Source organism: Bufo bufo, chromosome 9 (genome assembly GCF_905171765.1).
Source record: "Bufo bufo chromosome 9, aBufBuf1.1, whole genome shotgun sequence".
NCBI lineage: Eukaryota > Metazoa > Chordata > Amphibia > Anura > Bufonidae > Bufo > Bufo bufo.
In genome coordinates this window covers 198,869,767-198,889,273 of record NC_053397.1, presented here as the reverse complement: position 1 = coordinate 198,889,273, position 19,507 = coordinate 198,869,767, and the positions used below count along the sequence as shown (strand labels likewise).

Here is a 19,507-nt window from a genome sequence, read left to right as displayed (position 1 = left end):
ATCCCCCCAGAACAGTGTCATCCACAGATCCCCCCAGAACAGTGTCATCCACAGATCCCCCCAGAACAGTGTCATCCACAGATCCCCCCAGAACAGTGTCATCCACAGATCCCCCCAGAACAGTGTCATCCACAGATCCCCCCAGAACAGTGTCATCCACAGATCCCCCCAGAACAGTGTCATCCACAGATCCCCCCAGAACAGTGTCATCCACAGATCCCCCCAGAACAGTGTCATCCACAGATCCCCCCCCAGAACAGTGTCATCCACAGATCCCCCCCCCCGAACAGTGTCATCTACAGATCCCCCCCCCCCCCAGAACAGTGTCATCCACAGATCCCCCCCCAGAACAGTGTCATCCACAGCCCCCCCCAGAACAGTGTCATCCACAGATCCCCCCCCCCAGAACAGTGTCATCCACAGATCCCCCCCCCAGAACAGTGTCATCCACAGATCCCCCCCAACCCCAGAACAGTGTCATCCACAGATCCCCCCCAGAACAGTGTCATCCACAGATCCCCCCCAGAACAGTGTCATCCACAGATCCCCACCCCCCCCAGAACAGTGTCATCCACAGATCCCCCCCCCCCCCCCAGAACAGTGTCATCCACAGATCCCCCCAGAACAGTGTCATCCACAGATCCCCCCAGAACAGTGTCATCCACAGATCCCCCCAGAACAGTGTCATCCACAGATCCCCCCAGAACAGTGTCATCCACAGATCCCCCCCCAGAACAGTGTCATCCACAGATCCCCCCCCCCCAGAACAGTGTCATCCACAGATCCCCCCCCCAGAACAGTGTCATCCACAGATCCCCCCCCCAGAACAGTGTCATCCACAGATCCCCCCCCAGAACAGTGTCATCCACAGATCCCCCCCCCAGAACAGTGTCATCCACAGATCCCCCCCCCAGAACAGTGTCATCCACAGATCCCCCCCCCAGAACAGTGTCATCCACAGATCCCCCCCCCCAGAACAGTGTCATCCACAGATCCCCCCCCCCAGAACAGTGTCATCCACAGATCCCCCCCCCAGAACAGTGTCATCCACAGATCCCCCCCCAACCCCAGAACAGTGTCATCCACAGATCCCCCCCAGAACAGTGTCATCCACAGATCCCCCCCCCCAGAACAGTGTCATCCACAGATCCCCCCCCCCCAGAACAGTGTCATCCACAGATCCCCCCCCCCAGAACAGTGTCATCCACAGATCCCCCCCCCCAGAACAGTGTCATCCACAGACCCCCCCCCCCCATAACAGTGTGTCACCTGCAGATCCCCCCCATAACAGTGTGTCACCTGCAGATCCCCCCCATAAGTGTGTCACCTGCAGATCCCCCCCCATAAGTGTGTCACCTGCAGATCCCCCCCATAAGTGTCATCCACAGACCACCATTAGTTCAAAACCCACCAAAAGCACACCTTTTTTTTTTTTCTTATTTTCCTCATAATTTTTGAACTTTTTTTTTCTATAACTTAAACTGTAAACTTTTTATTTTATTTTCACGCATCACTTGTGCGTTGCGTGAAAATCGCAGCATGCTCTATATTCTGCGTTTTTCACGCAACGCAGGCCCCATAGAAGTGAATGGGGTTGCGTGAAAATCGCAAGCATCCGCAAGCAAGTGCGGATGCGGTGCGATTTTCATGCACGGTTGCTAGGTGACGATCGGGATGGGGACCCGATCATTAATATTTCCCCTTATAACATGGTTATAAGGGAAAATATTAGCATTCTTAATACAGAATGCTTAGTAAAATAGGGCTGGAGGGGTTAAAAAAAATAATTAAAATTTTTAACTCGCCTTAATCCACGTGATGGACCATGTAATGAACGCAGTGACATCATCAAAGGTCCTATTGCTCACAGTTAAAGACAGAAGAGATGCTGGCTGCGCGAACAAGTGGATTAAGGTGAGTTAATTTTTTTTTAAAAAAATTTTTGAACCCCTCCAGCGCTATTGTACTATGCATTCTGCATTCACCATGTTATAAGGGAAAATAATACAATCTACAGAACACCTTCACAGAAGTTCGGGCTTGGGATCGAAGTTCGGGTTTGGGTACCAAACATGCGCGATTTTTCTCACGCGAGTGCAAAACGCATTACACTGTTTTGCACTCGCGCGGAAAAATCGCGCATGTTCCCGCAACGCACCCGCACCTTTTCCCGCAACGCCCGTGTGAAACCAGCCTAAGTGTTTTGCAGTCCACAGATCGAGGATCCGCAAAACACCGGCCCGCTGCATGCCGCATTGTGGTACTGACCCAGGCGAAGTATAGGACATGTCCTGTCTTTTAGGGAGCATAAGCGCACAAAAGTCCTTCTGTTTGCTTTCCCATCCGTGCAGCTGCAGCGCAAAAGGTCCTATACGTCGCCGCAAAATACAGACCCATTAAAGTCAGTGGGTCTGCAATGTGATGTGTACACACGGCCAATACCCCTATTTTGCTGACCGTGAATGAGCTGGAGATGAGGCAATGCCACTACTAAAAGTATGGAGCTGCACTATATGGAGCAGTGTGACCATTGAAGGGGATCCTTCAAACAGCTGATCAGCCATCATGTTAAGAGTGAAACCCCATCACAAACTAATAGGAGACATGAAGGGCGCTGTGTTGGCGGAGATTTATCAAAGCTCATGCAAATGAAACGTTTTGTAGTTGCCTATGGGCACAACTCCAGTGCAACCTTTCCATTTTTCAGTGCCCCTTTTGAAAGTTGAAGGTGTTATCCCGGACTATAAGGGTCCATTCACACGTCAGTAATTTGGGTCCGCATTCGTTCCGCAATTTGCGGACCCATTCACTTTCAATGGGGCTGGAACGGATGCAAATCCGCATTTTCGGGATCCGCATCTGTTTTTTCGGGATCCATTTTTTCGGGATCCGCAATTTCGTTCCTGAAAAAAATTGAACATGTCCTATTCTTGTCCGCAATTGCGGACCAGAAAAGGCATTTTCTATTATAGTGTCTTTGATGTGCGGTCCAAAAATTGCGGATCGCACATTGCAGGTGTCCGTGTTTTGCGGATCCGCAAAAACACTTAAGGACGTGTGAATGGACCCTTAAATTGATGGCCTGTCCTGTGAGCAGTGAAGGGGGACGCAGCACTGGCTGCAGCATCACAGCCCCTTCAAACAGTTAAGTGGGAATCCTAAGGTCTTCACTGAACTAAAATTGGTGGTCTATCCTAAGGAGAGGCTGTCAATTAGAGCAGGGATGTCCAACCTGCGGCCCTCCAGCTGTTGCAAAACTACAACTCCCAGCATGCCCTGACAGCCTACAGCTATCAGGGCATGTTGGGAATTGTAGTTTTGCAACAGCTGGAGGGTGGCAGGTTGAGCATGCCTGAATTATAAAGTACTGGATCAGCAGCTACTCTACTTTTGTGTTGCACAAATTTGGATAAATCTACCTCGCTATGTCCGAGAAAAGAGGTGGCGGTCTTAGCTGTCAGACCCCCACAGATCATGTATTGATGACATCCCATTCCCATCAGTATATATATATATATATTTTTTTTTTGACTTTCCCCCATTTTTTTTAATTTTTTATTTTACAGTTTTCGGATACTATTGTTCTCACCTACACAAGTAGACGGTGCAGTGATCCTGAAGTGTAAAGCTGTGCAGATGAGGTGCCGCCTGTTCCGATCATTCTGCGGATGTCCCTCTTCTCATCTACACGCAGTAACCTTGCAGTCTTGTCCGACAGATTGCGGCTGCTGTGATGGCCGAAATGATTGCACTCCTGTAATCTCACGCTGGGATTATTCTTCGTAGCCCCCGTACTGATTGTGAATGAATCCGACTGATACGTTGGAGGAATTGTGCCGTCTCGTCGCGCTCTGGATGGACATTGTGTCCCTTCTGCAGCTGCCGTTTTATTCCTCATGGAATATTGATGACGCTTGATTGGTTATTCAGACTTTGATGAGAGATTATGCTTCTTTTTTTCTTTTTTTGCATAAAACCTTATGCATTTAACTATGTAAAATACTGTTGATTGGCGTGGCTTGTGTGTGACGTTCTCTGTTCTTCTTGGTTTTATTGCTCGTGTTGTATCGCGCTGGTGCGAAATAGCCAATAGGATGGCCCCATGTAACATTTACCAAAGTTAGGGCTGAGTCGCATGACCCTGATCGGCCCTGGTCTGTGTGTTGGCCATAGCTCCCCTGACCCGAACTGACTGCATCGTAGTGATTTATGACCGCGATCGGTCCAGGAAATATAGTCCATGTGTCGGCTGCATCTCCCGTGCTGACCGTGGCTCCCCTGACCTGACTTGATGGCATCGTTGTGATTTATGATAAAGTCAGTTCCTATCTGATTGTGGCTCTGTTGGACTGTGCTCACTTCATCTGGGTACAGTACAATAGATCTGCCATCACGTGAACTGACTGTATCATAAATCTCTACGATACGATCAAGTCGGTTCAGAGGAGATGCTGCCGACACATGGACAATATTTCCCAGACCGATCACGGTTGTCTGAATAATCCCATAGTGCCTCATTTCTTATTTATTTTAATTTTTTCAAATCTGGTCACACTTTGCATAGGTTTATGAATCGGGGATAGACCAAATGCTGTAGAACTTTTTCACTAGTTAAGGAGTCGTCCTAATATCAGTGGCCTATTCTTGGGATAGATTGAACACCTATGTATTGAACTATATTAAAAACTGTAGATCGTAAAAAGGCGCTTACGGGATTCCAATCGGCATGCTGATTTTTGGTCTTGGCAAGATTTTCATAATCACTAACCACCTTGGAATCGCCCCCTCCATTAGCTCTGAAGCAGACCTTTAATGACTACGTCTGGTCTGTCATTTGCCCACGATGGGACGTTGCACAAGGTTTACACTCCGCTCCTTGACGGCCTAGTAAATGCTAGTGATTTAAATGGCGGAGTGCATTCACCCGAGTCATTACAGGGCTCCATTTGAGCAACGTCTCTGCCTGAGTGAATACTGCCAAGGAGAAAATCCATGTGACGGCTCGGCTCCTGTAACCGGAATCGACAAGTGAGCTCTGACGTGCCCTAAAAAAATGTCATAGATTTCACGGTACATTGGTGACCGCCCTGGATATTTTGCTGTTCGTGTTTTGACTTATGAGAGGTTAGAGGCTAAATAGCTGGAAAACCGAGACTCGCACTAATATCCTGATTGTATTAATTCATGATACGGACCAATAAAACTGTTTTCACACTTGGGTTGTTAATTCCGGTATTGAGATCCGGCAGGGGATCTCGGTACCGGTATTATATGGAACCCTTTTGATTTTGCACATCAGGAAGCATCTGATCCATTTGGATGCAGTTGTGTGAAATCAAAAATACCTGATCCGTCACTAAATACATTAAAAGCCAGTGGGTGACGGATCCCTTTTTTAAACGGATCCGTCACCATCGACTTACATTGTTTTCAGTGCCCGATCAGTTTTTATTACCGGACACAAAACCGCAGCTTGCAGCGGTTGTGTGTCCGGTCCCAAAACAGAATGCTTCCGGAGCAGATCTCTTTCCTTTCAGAATGCATGAGGACTAAACTGATTTTTTTTTTCCTCTGCTGGATATCAATACCGTAAAATAACAACGTAAGTGTGAACTGTAGGCATGAGAGACCGTACCGGCTTGTGAACAGACCAGGAGAGCGGCTGTCTATAGGGCAGGCAGATTTCCTAGAAGGCGTCTCCAGCTCAAGCTGTGGCTCTTGTGGAGTCTAGTTGTCCATGTTCTATATGGAAGGCCACTTACCTGAATGGTCTCCATGGAATACAACATTTGCGGATCTTTGGCGGTCTGGTTTGGACATCCCATTCCCTAAATTGCAGAGAGTCCCAGCAGCACAGACTTTTTGTCGGTAATGTTAGACGCCAGCTGGCAATGTTCCTTTCCAAGGAGGATGTAAGGGGTATTCCAGGTTTAGACCGCTTTTGATTTTTGGCCAGTACTTGGCTGTACCTAAAGAAAGAAATCTGGTACTGCTGTAAATGAAGGGCACTGATCAGTTTTACTGCGTAGAGAACGCCGTAAAAATGAAGCCCACAAACTATGGCGCGATGAAGGTTTTTTTTTCCAATTCCACCCCATTTGGATTTTTGTCCCAGCTTTCCACTACATATTATGCAATATTAAAAGGTTCCATTAGAAAGTACCACTTCTCACACAAAAAATAAGCCCTCAAGAATGGAAAAATAATAAAGTTATGGCTCTGGGAAGGCAGGGAGCAAAAAAAACAAAGCTAAAAAAAAAAAGGAATCCTCATGCCCTCAAGGGGTTAAACGCCATGGATCCCCTAGTGGTTTAGCTCCATTGAATAGAACTAGGCCACGAGTGGATACACACGATGGTTTCCGGCACGTCCGTGCGGACATGTCCTTTCTTGTACACATGAAGTGCTGCGTGGCTTCCCATTGAAAACAGTGGAAAGCAGATTTAGCGTTTTTTTTGCCACTTAATCTGTGCCAAATTCCACCCCAAAACATTTTTGGGTGACCGAGGCCTTAGTGATCGCGTCATAAGTCATTGATGCTGTGGCCTCGATTCTTGTTCAGACCTTGCTCTGTTTCCAGGGACCAGTTTTCCTTGCTGTTATTTCTGCCCTCCCAAGCATTGTTATTAAATTTGTGTCATTTTATGTGTCATATCTTCTGAGAATTGCAAATGGGATTATGGTTTAAATTTAGCCAATGTCATTAATTTACGTCACCCTCCTAAGGACTTGTGAGCGGGGGGGGGGGGGGTTTGACACAGAATCTATCTATCTTCTTTGCAATTCATTTTGCATCCGTGGGAGAAAACTGCGAAAGTGACCTGATGAAATGAGATCCGTCTTCTGCAAAACGTCCTTTGGATTGTTCCCTCTGACATAGGAGCTCTGACTACTATGTCATATCTTTCCCTCTCATTACCCTTCAGCCGGACCGTAAGATTCCTCTCTGCGCAGGTGTGAGTGCCCCGAGACCCTCCATAGATGCGTCTCCCCAAATCCATCACCAGGAAAGAGCAAACTTTTAGCCGACAGGTCCCAGCACCGAGCTTTAATATGAAAACATACATTTTGCTCTTATCAACGTCGGTCATTTAAAAAAAAAAAAAATCGTATCTTTGCAAGTTTTGTTGTATACAGGTCGGACAATTTGCAGCAGGTTGAAGGTAGAGAATTCGGAACATTGGGCTTCTTTCCATTTTTATCGATTATAAGCTAGTGTTGAGCAAAGCAAAGCTGAATAATATCCGCCTCCGTACTTTAAAACCGAACTCTGGTTCAAATCCGACTAGTACCTCGGAACAGAACGCGAGTTCGGTTTCAAGTTTTACAGTGGTTTTCCACCTTAAAAATCAACTACCGAAGTTTTTCAACAAAGTCACGTGCGACTTTGCGAATAACTAACTTTGGCTCATCGGAGCCTATGCATTCTAATCCGTACAGTATTATTACGCAGTTTTAAACGAAGCGACTTTGGATAAAGCGTCTCAAGCTCGCTTCACTCAACACTAAAGAACTTAAAATAAGTAATTAACCTCCGTGCTGAGTAACTAAATGAATCCTTTTTCTTTTCTAGGCCGAGACCTCAGCCTGAAGGGTCATTAACAAATGGAGAACTATTTTGAGGAAGAATCTTGTAACTTGGACAAAGTGTTGGACGAATTTGAAAAGAATGAAGGTGCAGTAGTAAATTTGTCATTTTCACTATCGGATCCACCATTTTCAGTAGGTGATGGTCACAGCTTTTCTACTCCCCCCTCCCCCCCCACCTCCTCCCTGGGCAATGACCTCTGAACAGGTCACGGAGCCCATAGAAGTCAATGCGGTGCGCTCCAGACCATTGTGTCTATCGTCCATGGTGGCTGCTGTAAAGCCCATCTCTAATGCTGTTAACAACTGCTCAGGCAAGATGGCCGCCCCCGTAATATTATATAGATAACAGAATACTGTCAGAAAATAAAAACTGATAAAAAAAAAAAAAAGAATATCAGTTTCTAGGTTCATTTGGTAAAAAAAAAAAAGTGCGCTGTCCCTTTAGGCGGTTGAGCTCAAATATCTAGATTTTGTGCAAAGGTACAACTTCTAACAAGTCCTGTCATGCTGGGAGTTATACGTTATAACGACTGGGGAGCGTTGTAGCCCTACTCATTGTTATGTCATTATATTAATGTCATTTATTATACGAGGGCTGTGATTTTTCTGGCGATTTGTTGATGCCGTTTTTGCTTTTCAGATGAGAACGTTTCGCCAAAACTGTTGGATGCGAAATGGAATCAGATCCTGAATCCTCCTTCTCGTCTGACAGAGAATTCTGCGCTGGACAATGTCAGTAAATCAATCATTGCAATCGAGGCTCACCTCAAAGACCGCTCACCCAGCCTGACGCCCTGTTCCAATGGAGAGATAAATGACATCACCCCGGAGCTGTCCACTATGGTGACAGAAGACACCAGCATGGCTGAGGACAGAAAAGCCCAGCCGGAAAACATATGCAGTACTTTGCAGTGCGCCGAGGAGTCGCTGCTGGCTGATGTTACCCTAAGTATGAGCTGTGGTCAAAATGCTGCTCTTGGGGAGGGGGCATCCCCTGGCAGCACCCCTTCAAGCCAAGCGATCGTGAACTCTGAGAGTGCCCTGGACAGTGACAAGATTTTGCAAAGTCCCTTACATGTCGGTGACCTCAATCAAAAAGTGACCGAAACAGACTGTACAAAAGTGGCCCACGTCTCTGCTACTATCGAAGCGAGGGTTTGTCCCGCGGTGCAGAGCCATAGTAGCATTACTAGTAATTCAACCCTAAGTGTTTGGGAAAATAGTACTGAAGACCTTACTAGTCCACCCTATTCTGTGCCCCCAATGTCCGAAGTGCGTCAGCTTTCTCCTAGCAAAGGTGTCCCCAGTACGGAAAATGATAATAAAAATATATCCTGTCCACTTGATGATCTGACTGTAGGCGATGATTCTAGTAAAAACCATCTAAAGGCCTCATTTCTACCATCTACAGATAAGCAGATAGTTGCAGGCGATCACAGGCCTGCAGATGTTGATCAGATTGCACTAGCTAATGATGGACTCCAGCCTGACGGGTCTTCTGAACTAGTAGCGGAGCATTTCTCAGACTCTGTTGTGACAAATGGTGACAAAGAAACACTAGATGGGGACAGAAAGTCGCACGGGAACGATAAACGTAGCGACCCAGATAAAATTCTGGTGGACGGTAAGCTGCATAATGCTGATGGGACGGATGCTGTCATGTCTCTGCAAAATGGGTGTGATTCCTATGGAATGCAAAACCCGACTGTAGCTCATAACCCAAAGAGTTTGCCATCGAAAGAAGACTCTGTGACGGAGGAGAAAGAAATAGAGGAGTGCAAGTCAGAAAATTACACTAATGTTTACGAGCAGAGGGATGACGACGCTCCAGAGGGGAGAGGACTTTTGGTAAATGCCAGTGGGGATGTCCTGAAGAACCACTTGCATGGTCTCGGCAATCAGGTAGCACCTGCGCATGGGCAGACTTCAAAGACAGCCAGGAGCATGCAACCTCTTAGTGTCCCCTATGGTGGAGCACGCCCAAAGCAGCCAACTCATCTCAAGCTGCAGATCCCAAAGCCATTATCTGACATGTTACAGTGCGACCTGGTCCCCCCCAACGCTGGCTGCAGCTCCAAAAACAAAAACGACTTCTTAAATAAGTCAAATCAAAATGACGTCATCGTGTCGGATGCTCTCCGCGACAAAGCTGCCATTCGTAGCCCTGGTTTTGATGCAAACGGTGACCTGCTCGGAGATTACAGGGGCCCCAACAGTCCGTGCCTTGCCGTGTCCGCAGACAGCCCCGATAACGACCTCCTCGCTGGGCAGTATGGCGTTTCTGCCACCAAGCCATTCACAACTCTAGGAGAGGTGGCTCCAGTCTGGGTCCCTGATTCTCAAGCCCCTAACTGTATGAAATGTGAGGCGAGGTTCACATTTACAAAACGGAGACACCACTGCAGAGCATGTGGAAAGGTAGGCCAATGCATATAGGCTGCTCGTAGCTTACAGGCAGGAAGAGCAGATATTAAAGGGGTCGTCTCACTTCATCAAATGGCATTTATCATGTAGAGAAAGTTGACACAAGGCACTTACTAATGTATTGGGATTGTCCATATTGCCTCCTTTGCTGGTTGGATTCATTTTTTCCTTTTACATTATACACTGCTCCTTTCCAGGGTTTATGACCACCCTGCAATCCAAGCATCAGCCTCTCTGGTGACCAGGACCGTTGAAGCGCACATAGGCACGCATGCGCGGCAGCTCCCTGCCCGGCGGTGGTTGTAACCCCTGGAAATAAGCCGGGTATAATGAATGGGGGAAAAACAAATCAAGTCGGCAAAGGAGGCAATATGGACAATCACAGTACATTAGGAACAGCCTTGTATTAACTGTGTCTACATGATAAATGCCATTTTCTAAAGTGAGACCACCCCTTCATGTTGGACATTTGATAGAAGTTGGCCAAAATTGACAATTTTAAGGGGTCTGACAGCAATATAACAAACTAGAAAAAGTGGGGTTAACGTGCGGAAATATGCTAGCCCATTATAACCTTGACATAACAATAATAATGTGTTAATGGGATTTTTAAAAGTAATGAAAATTGTGGTAAAATCATTTGGAAAAAAAACAAAAAACTGCAAAAATATGATCATCATAAAATGTATTTTCTTGCACATAACTGGGGAGAAATGAAAGCATTATTGTCACTCATTTTCAGTAAATGGAGCTCTGCCTCGCTCCCCAATATGGTGGTGGTCACCGATAAACGATGCTCCATGTAACACAGTGATCCATTTACTGGCGCAATTCCGTTTTTTCATGAGTTGCGAGGAATAGCTAATGGTATAGAAAGGACATCTGATGGACAGAGATGGAGAATATGTTTCAGTCCGGCTTTCAGTGAAGACCTATCTATGAATGTTAAAGTGCAGTAACCACTTCTGTCATCTGTTCTCAGGTGTTCTGCGCTGCCTGCTGCAGCCTCAAATGCAAACTACTGTACATGGATAAGAAAGAGGCCCGCGTGTGCGTTATCTGCCATTCTGTGCTCATCAATGGTAAGGGATGCCCTCATCCTGTATTGGCAGATTCGCGCAACCTTTCATCGTATACTTGTGCAAAACTAAAGCATCCATGTAAACCTGCCTTTATGCTTCTGCGTTATAAGTGGTGTGGCAGCGGCACTGCGGTTTGTCCTCTCTCAGCACGCCCCGACAGCTTGTCTGCGCACAAAATATATGGAAAGCATCATGCTTTGGAATGAGAGTTTTTGCCCTTTGCAGGTTTTGTCCTTTATTCTAAGTGATATTTTTTGCATTTCAGCCCAGGCATGGGAGAACATGGTGAGCGCATCAGTTCAAAGCCCAAACCCTAACAACCCCGCCGAGTACTGCTCTACCATCCCCCCAATGCAGCAGGCACAAGCTTCCGGAGCCCTCAGTTCCCCACCTCCGACTGTCATGGTACCCGTTGGAGTTCTAAAACATCCAGGAACTGAAGGTGAGATTTTGTCAGTCCTAGAACTGCGGAGTATTAAAGACCTGAATGTAAAAGCTAATGAACTGTGAGAAATTGATGGCATATCCAGAGGGAAATGTGTGTGTGTCCCAGTAATATCTGTAGCACGTTATGCAATGTATGTTGCCCCATTCTGTCGGCTCCTCACCAAATGTTATGCACCCCTCAAAATTTCCATCCTGCACCCACACACTTTCTGTGCCCCAACAGTATATTTGGCGCTCTGAGGTGTGTGCCCCCCATGACTTCTTTCTGTCGCCCCTTTTGGTTCTGTGCCCATAGAGTAATCTATTTTTGCTACCTTACTAAGTTTTGGGTACTTGGCTGGGAACACACACAAATGAATACTATTAATCTGTAGAAGACGGTGGAGATGTATTGGGGAACCAGTCTTGCAAACCCCTCGATTGTATAATCCGTTTTTGTCCAGTATCCGTTGGAGGTATCTATCGGGAGGATTTCCTGATGTATACCTGCTTGTTTGGGTAGATGCCAATTATCATTCTCTCCACCATGTTTGTTGCTCCATGGCCTCCGCCTCACACCTCCGGGAATTCCCCTCCTGTGAGGTCACCAAACGGCTGCTGATGGTCCCCCCCCCAACAGATGCCACATGGCACATTAGTTTTCTATATGGGAACCTATCTTATACTGTATTTTTTTTACTGCATAGTGCATACCTCTGCATGGAATAGTGCAGCATGCTGCGTTATTCCATACAACATTAAAGGGGTCGTCTCACTTCAGCAGATAGCATTTATCATGTAGAGAAAGTCAATACAAGGCACTTACTAATGTATTGTCATTGTCCATATTGCTTCCTGTGCTGGTTGGATTCATTTTTCCATCACATTATACACTGCTCGTTTCCAGGGGTTACGACCACCTTCCAATCTAGCAGCAGCGACCGTGCCTGCTCACTACAGAAAAAAGTGCAAGCCTATGTGCACTCCCACGGTCCTGGCCTGCTCTTTTTCGTATAGTGTGCAAGCACGACCACCGCTGCTGGATTACAGAGTGGTGGTAACCTCTGGAAATGAGCAGCATATAATGTGATGGAAAAATTAATCCAGCCAGCAAAGGAGGAAGCAATATAGAGAATCACAATACATTAGTAAGTGCCTTATATTAACTTTCTCTACATGATAAATCCCATTTTCTGAAGTGAGACAAGCTCTTTAAAAAAGGGACACCGGTGTATTCTGGCTCGATGGAGGACAGTCTTATGGCCTGTATTAGATGTATACGGGCCTATTGGATGTGTTTGACGTATACGACATAGTGAATCCATCCTTGCTTAGACAAGTGAGCAGCCAGGTCCTTCTATTTCTACAAAATAGTCTATGAATATCCCATACATTTCTTTTGTTGGAGTTCCCATTTATGTTTCCATGCAAAGGTGAATAATATTCATTGCATTACATAAATGTGTATCAGGTTAAATGATGAGAATTTACCGGTTGCCTTTTGTTTGCTCTTCGATCTTGTGCTTTCTGCCTCTCCTTTTTGAGGTGTGTCCCTTGGACTTCCTGTGAATTCCAATCTCCTCCCCCCCCCCCCCCCCCCGAGGCCTCTCAGCATTTTTTTCCTATTATTTGCTTGTATTTCATTCTGTATGGTCCTTTAAAATTCCAGTAACATAATATCCTGTCATAGGTGTTTAGTATTTTAATGTCTCTAAAGACACCTTTGCACAGGTGCAGTAATTTAACGAAACAAAGCAATTCTCTCTCCGTGAATAATGCCGCACTTGCAAAACTGAACAGAATTTTTTACAAGATAAAAGAAAAGTAAATGCAACTGTAATTTTTCCTAGGATCCCAGTCCAGGGAGCAGAGGCGGGTCTGGTTTGCGGATGGCATTTTACCGAATGGGGAAGCTGCTGATGCGGGAAAAGTGAACGCAGCCCCAGCGGCTGGAAACCTGACTGTATCCCATGACACCAACAAATCCTCCCCCGGCACTTCACCGTCATCAGAGGTGAGGTCACACTGCCGAGAAATCGATTAATACTCTGCATTCTGTAGGAAGCATTGTGCGACAGACCACTGGACATTTGCAGTTGTATTTTTTGGTTTTTATACATATTCCTATTTGTTCTGTCTTCTAGAATGAGAGCACATCTGGGTTCTGTGGCAGTATAACTCAGGTCGGCAGTGCAATGAACCTTATACCAGAGGACGGTCTTCCCCCGATTCTTATCTCCACCGGCGTCAAAGGAGGTAATTCAGGGATAAATGAATGGCTTCGTTATTATAACCATTCATATTGAGTACACCAGTGTTTGGGATTTTTTTTTATATCTTTTTTTATTTTCAGTAATTTTAATGTACTAATTGGCAGCAATATAAGATAGTCCATGAAAGCTTTTCACCTTGAGTTAAAAAAATAAAATAAAGTTTCACAACGTTTCAGGCTGCTATCTTCATTGCGTCATTCAATTTCAGATCCCTTGATATTTAGTTTGCAACCTATTCGTAGTTTCAGACTTTTCTCACATGGATATGTAACCTGTGAGATTTTAAAGGGGATGTTCACTGTTTGTGCCGGTATCTTAAACTGGAATTGATTTGGATAATCTTAGTGGGATTTCATGTTTCTTCCCTTAGATTATGCTGTGGAAGAACGCCCCTCCCAGATGTCTGTCATGCAGCAACTGGAAGATGGGGGACCCGATCCCCTGGTGTTCGTCCTGAACGCAAATCTTTTGGCAATGGTGAAGATTGTGAATTGTACGTCATGTTGTTGAGTCTGAAGTGTTTATGCCGAGGACGGTAGCAACAAATACCCGTGACTCGGAATCAGAATGTATCTCGCATGATTTCAAACTGTTTGTATTGCTGCATCTTTATAGATTTACATCCAGATCCCTTTTAAATAAAGTCAACAATAAGATCCTGTGGTAGGAAATTTAAAGGGGTTTTCCCACAAAAGACTATCCAAAGGAAAGGCGATGAATATCTTTTCGCTGGGTGCCCCACGGTTGGAACCTCTATTCTCCTCCACTTTTATCCTCATTTCACAAACACCTACCGTATATATATTAGATATAACCCTTAAATAAGCAAGAATCTATACTTGAAACAAAAAATCTAAAAAAAATCCTGTTTATAAATAGTTCAAATGTAGTATAGTTTAAAATATTTTATTATTAAAAATTATTGATGCATAAATAGGATCCTATTTATGTATGAATAATTTTAAATATTAAAATATTTGAAACTATATACTACTTTAGAATTTTTTAGAACAATTTTTTTTAGGATTTTTGTCCTCATTTTACAAGTGCAGTGAGGACCTGCTTGGAGTGGCTGAGAGCTTGCACCCTGCCCTTCCTTTCTCCGTCAGTCCCATAGGCTTTGAATTGAGTAGCATCTCACATGCTCTACCATGGTTCCATTCAAACTCTTAATCATTGTGGTCGTGCTATGGGGAGAAATACGGGGGGCTTAGGACTCCCATTCTAGTGATTGTGATCACAGCAATCAAGCCTTTATCACCTATATAAAGATTGGTTGTGGACCGACCCCTTTAAATTCCCTTTTGTGATATTTACAAGCCTGGGTATAACAGGATCTTAGCCTAGGTTTAAAGGGAACCTGTCACCGGGATTTTGGGTCTAGAGCTGAGGACATGGGCTGCTAGATGGCTGCTAGCACATCCGCAATATCCAGTCCCCATAGCTCTGTGTGCTTTTATTGTGTGAAAAAAACTATTTGATCCATATGCAAATTAACCTGAGATGAGTCCTGTACGTGAGATGAGTCAGGGACAGACTCATCTCAGGTTAATTTGCATATGTATCAAATTGTATTTCGGATGTGCTAGCGGCCATCTAGCAACCCATGTCCTCAGCTCTAGACCCAAAATCCCGGTGACAGGTTCCCTTTAATAATATTTTAGGTGCTATATTCCACCCATTCTCTACTTTGGTTGTCCACCTACAAACCACTCCAGCTCTTGTATGTATGTACTCTGTTCCGTGTGTGTCCAAAAAATGATGCATAGAGTAAAAGAGCAAAATTTTTGATAGGTGCATCTAGACCTGAGGTATCCCATGACCTTTTTGGCACCGGTTGCTAAAGCTATTTTGCCATCTGCTAATATGTCCATGTATTTTTTCCCATTTCTGCTTTGACCTCATGCTTGATGAATTATAATCTATTAATATATACATTTAATCTAATCTATGGATATTGTAGGCAAATGTTAGGAATTAGTCTAAACGTGGGTTTACAATGTCTGATTGTCGGGCAGATTATCGGGGATACACGTTCCTACGAATGCTCGTTCCCAGTCTGCCCTCCTAAAGGTGCCGGAGATCACCTGATGAATGAGCGAAATGCTCATCCATTGGGTGAAATAATCATTACTGTGGACACCGAAATGATTGTTTCTGGGCAGCAGATCGTCTTGTCTAAACAGTGATCTGCTGCCCAGCAACAGCGCAGCTGTACGCGCGATCGCAGTACCCATTGCATGTCCTTAAGGCAGGTTTAGACGGTCCGATGGAGCGGCCCATTGTTGGGAAGGACAGTCGGCTGCTTGTTCAGGGAAGGAGACTGCTGCATTTACATGTGATTCCTCGTCCCCATACAGAATCATCAGCCGATCGATGGCACATTTAGATGGCTAATGCTTCTTCCCGATAATCTGGATGATTCTTGGTTCGTCTAAATCCACCTTTATACTGCGGAGGTGATCGCTGCATGTCCAAACAGTGCTTCACCTCCACTAAAGAGCAGGCGATTGTCACGAAGGAACGGTTCCTTCCCGACAACTGTGTGCTCGATTGCTGCATGTAAATGCAGCAGAAGCCTGCAGTAAGTAGTCCAGCGCTGCGTCTTAGGTAGCCAACTCCGTTCAGGTTCACTTAGTGCTGCCTGCGCTTGCCTCCTCCAGATGTGAACAGGAAGTGTTGGTGCTTCACCACAAAAGGAATGCACGCCGTGGGGCAAGCTGAGCTCGTCATCCTCCTGCAGTGTCTCCCTGACGAGAAGTGCCTGCCCAGGGACGTCTTCTGTCACTTTGTGGAGATTTACCGGGAGGCATTGGCAGGTACGTGAAAGGATTTGTGAGGAGTTTGTAAAGACTGATGCTGTCGAAATTCACAGTGATGAGTGGAATGTGTATGACTTGCGCTCTGGGTAGCATCTATGTGAGAAATGGTTGTTTCCTTACGGGCATATTAATGTTTTTTAATAATTTGTGCACACTAAAAACAATGTACACTGTTATATCACATATATGCAGATTCAGTGCCTTATGCCTGTCCTTCACCCTTAACTCCCTGCTTATTTATTGAGAACAGAACCCGAGGCACCAGGTCCTCGCACATCCAAGCCCTGGTGCACAGATGTACAGCAGTGTTTTTTGTGCTCTATATGTCCTAATAAAGAATTTTGCTTTTAGAGTGAATCTCCATCATTTCACTGTGTCATTTGTAGGATGCACAGTTCTGTACTGAATAATTTAATAATACATTTTATACTGGATATTTCTCTTTCTCCCAGAAGTGGTAAAAATAAAACTATTCTGACAATTCTGACTTCCCTCAGGCACCACTAGGGGGTGCTTATCCTATTCCCAGTCTACGACAAAAATGTACCTCGTGGTTGCGTGCTGGTCCTGCGCCGCAACATACATTTTCGTCTAGGTAGTCTTGTGAGTGCACTCTCAAAATCGGCGACAGGAGCTGTGTAATGCATCCACTTCAATGGGAGCAGCGCTCCCATTATTGACATGGAATTTTGTAATATGTTTAACATACCTGTATTTGCTTCCATCACAGGTAATATGATTGGAAACTTGGGACACTCGTTTGTCAGCCAAAGCTTCCTAGGCAGTAAGGAACATGGAGGGTTCCTGTATGTTACACCCACATACCAGTCCCTTCAAGACCTGGTACTTCCTGCACAGCCCTATCTGTTTGGAATCCTCATTCAGAAATGGGAGACACCGTGGGCCAAAGTTTTTCCCATGCGGCTCATGCTTCGCCTGGGAGCAGAGTATAGATGTAAGTGGAGATGCAGCGAGTGCTGCAAGGTTTTCATTTCTTGAATATTTAAGTGTCATAATTCATGTACAGAACACCTACTGTACCTATGACTCTGGATCAGTATTTTGTATGTCTATTCGCACCATCATTCCCCCTACTGTGCACCTGCAATCCAGCCATGGAATGTATTGAGATGACTCCTGTGCATGCACACATAATGGAGAGAAGTCCTCTTTGCATTCCATGGCTGGTTTGTTATATAGCGGGTAAATGGGGGTGTGAGTATCCACATACAGATTGCTGATCTGGAGCCAGAGGCAGGTGTTCTGTTGTATTGTGGTTTGGAGGAGACAGATTCCTTTTAAAGCAGGCATGCTCAACCCGCGGCCCTCCAGCTGTTGCAAAACTACAACTCCCAGCATGCCCGAACAACCTACAGCTATCAGCCTACAGCAGGGCATTGTGGGAGTTGAAGTTTTACAACAGCTGGAGGGCCGCAGGTTGAGCATGCCTGCTTTAAAGGAACAGTCACGAATAACCTGTGTTTTGCTTGGTGCAGAGCACAAGGGGCTGGAGTGCTCCTTTTTAAAGCATTACAATTGTGTCCTTTGGTTAGTGTTTCCATGTATGTGTACTCCAATGGTAGATATAACACAGCCTTTACTATTGAGTTCACAGAATTAGGGGTTGGCCCATCGCACACTTTGGTGGCATATCGCTAGGATATGCCACCAATGTCAGATAGGTGCAGGTCCCACCTCTGGGATCCACACACATCTCTAAAAAGGGGCCCCCATCGTGAAAGAGAGCGCAGCACGCATGTGCAGCATGCTCTCCGTTCACTTCCATGGGAGTCCCAAAAAGAGCGCAGCGAGCACTCTCAGCTGTTTCTGGAACTCCCATAGAAGTGAATGGGGAGCGCACTGCTTCGTTCACCTCTATGGGAATTCTGGAAATAGCCAAGTCGGTACTTTTTCAGCACTCCCATAGAAGTGAATGGAGGATGGCCGTGCTTGCATGGTACGACCTTGTTTACTTTCGGGGCCCTGTTCTAGAGATGGGTGCGAGTCCAGTGAGTGAGGTGGGCCAACCCCTTTAATGGTTTCATATATTCTGCATGTATGACTGCAAAATGTTTACCAAACCAAGAATATAAAAGTTGTGTAATGTCCGCTGTGTTTCTGTGTAGTGTACCCCTGTCCGCTCTTCAGTGTCAGATTCAGGAAGCCGCTGTTCGGGGAGACTGGCCACACAATCATTAATGTCTTAGCAGTGAGTATCCGAACTTGTACATATTATTTTTTTTTTTTTGTCTCTGTTTGATATTATACCCTAGTGTTCTTATCTTTGTAACTGGAGCATGTGAAAAAAATCAGATGACAAAATCCGTTCCAAGATTAACCTTAGATTAGTGATAATAATGTGAATTTATGTCCTATATAAGCTAAAGAAACCAGAAGCTTTTTTTAATCCTTTCTTTTTACTTTAGGATTTTCGAAATTACCAGTACACGCTGCCGGTCGTCCAGGGCTTGGTAGTAGATATGGAAGTCAGAAAAACCAGCATCAAGATCCCCAGCAATCGATACAATGAGGTAACCGTTGCTTCACTGTTAATGTTTGAACAGTATTAACATACAATACTATTTCTTTAACAGGGTTTTCCCAGATTTTTTTATTTTTATTTTTTATTTTTTTACTGATGACCTATCCTGTGCTTGTCCTCTGGATAGGTCATCAGTATCTGATAGATGGGGTCCAACACCAGTCATCTGTTTGAGAAGGCAGCGGTGCTTGCAGTAGCGCAGCAACTTTCTCCAGTTTAGCCATGTTCATCGGTCACGTGTCCTAGGCACAGCTCAACCCCATTGAAGTGAATGGGGCTGATCTGCGATACCGAGCACAGCCGCTATACAATGTACAGCTCTGTGCTTGGTGAGCTGAGAGAAGTCCT

The 19,507-nt window shown here is 45.3% G+C and overlaps 1 protein-coding gene across 1 annotated transcript in view; it reads left to right on the top strand.

Moving 5' to 3' along the window:
* ZFYVE9 (zinc finger FYVE-type containing 9) overlaps window positions 1–19,507 on the top strand; it is a 45,199-nt gene that overhangs the window by 12,123 nt on the left and 13,569 nt on the right. Inside the window, exons 2-12 of the mRNA XM_040406919.1 lie at window positions 7,574–7,675; window positions 8,231–10,008; window positions 10,997–11,096; window positions 11,362–11,538; window positions 13,373–13,536; window positions 13,667–13,778; window positions 14,166–14,288; window positions 16,459–16,614; window positions 17,348–17,572; window positions 18,744–18,826; window positions 19,044–19,148. Of these exons, the coding sequence (XP_040262853.1) occupies window positions 7,606–7,675; window positions 8,231–10,008; window positions 10,997–11,096; window positions 11,362–11,538; window positions 13,373–13,536; window positions 13,667–13,778; window positions 14,166–14,288; window positions 16,459–16,614; window positions 17,348–17,572; window positions 18,744–18,826; window positions 19,044–19,148 (3,093 nt within the window). The 5' untranslated portion in view covers window positions 7,574–7,605. The remainder of the gene's footprint in view (window positions 1–7,573; window positions 7,676–8,230; window positions 10,009–10,996; window positions 11,097–11,361; window positions 11,539–13,372; window positions 13,537–13,666; window positions 13,779–14,165; window positions 14,289–16,458; window positions 16,615–17,347; window positions 17,573–18,743; window positions 18,827–19,043; window positions 19,149–19,507) is intronic.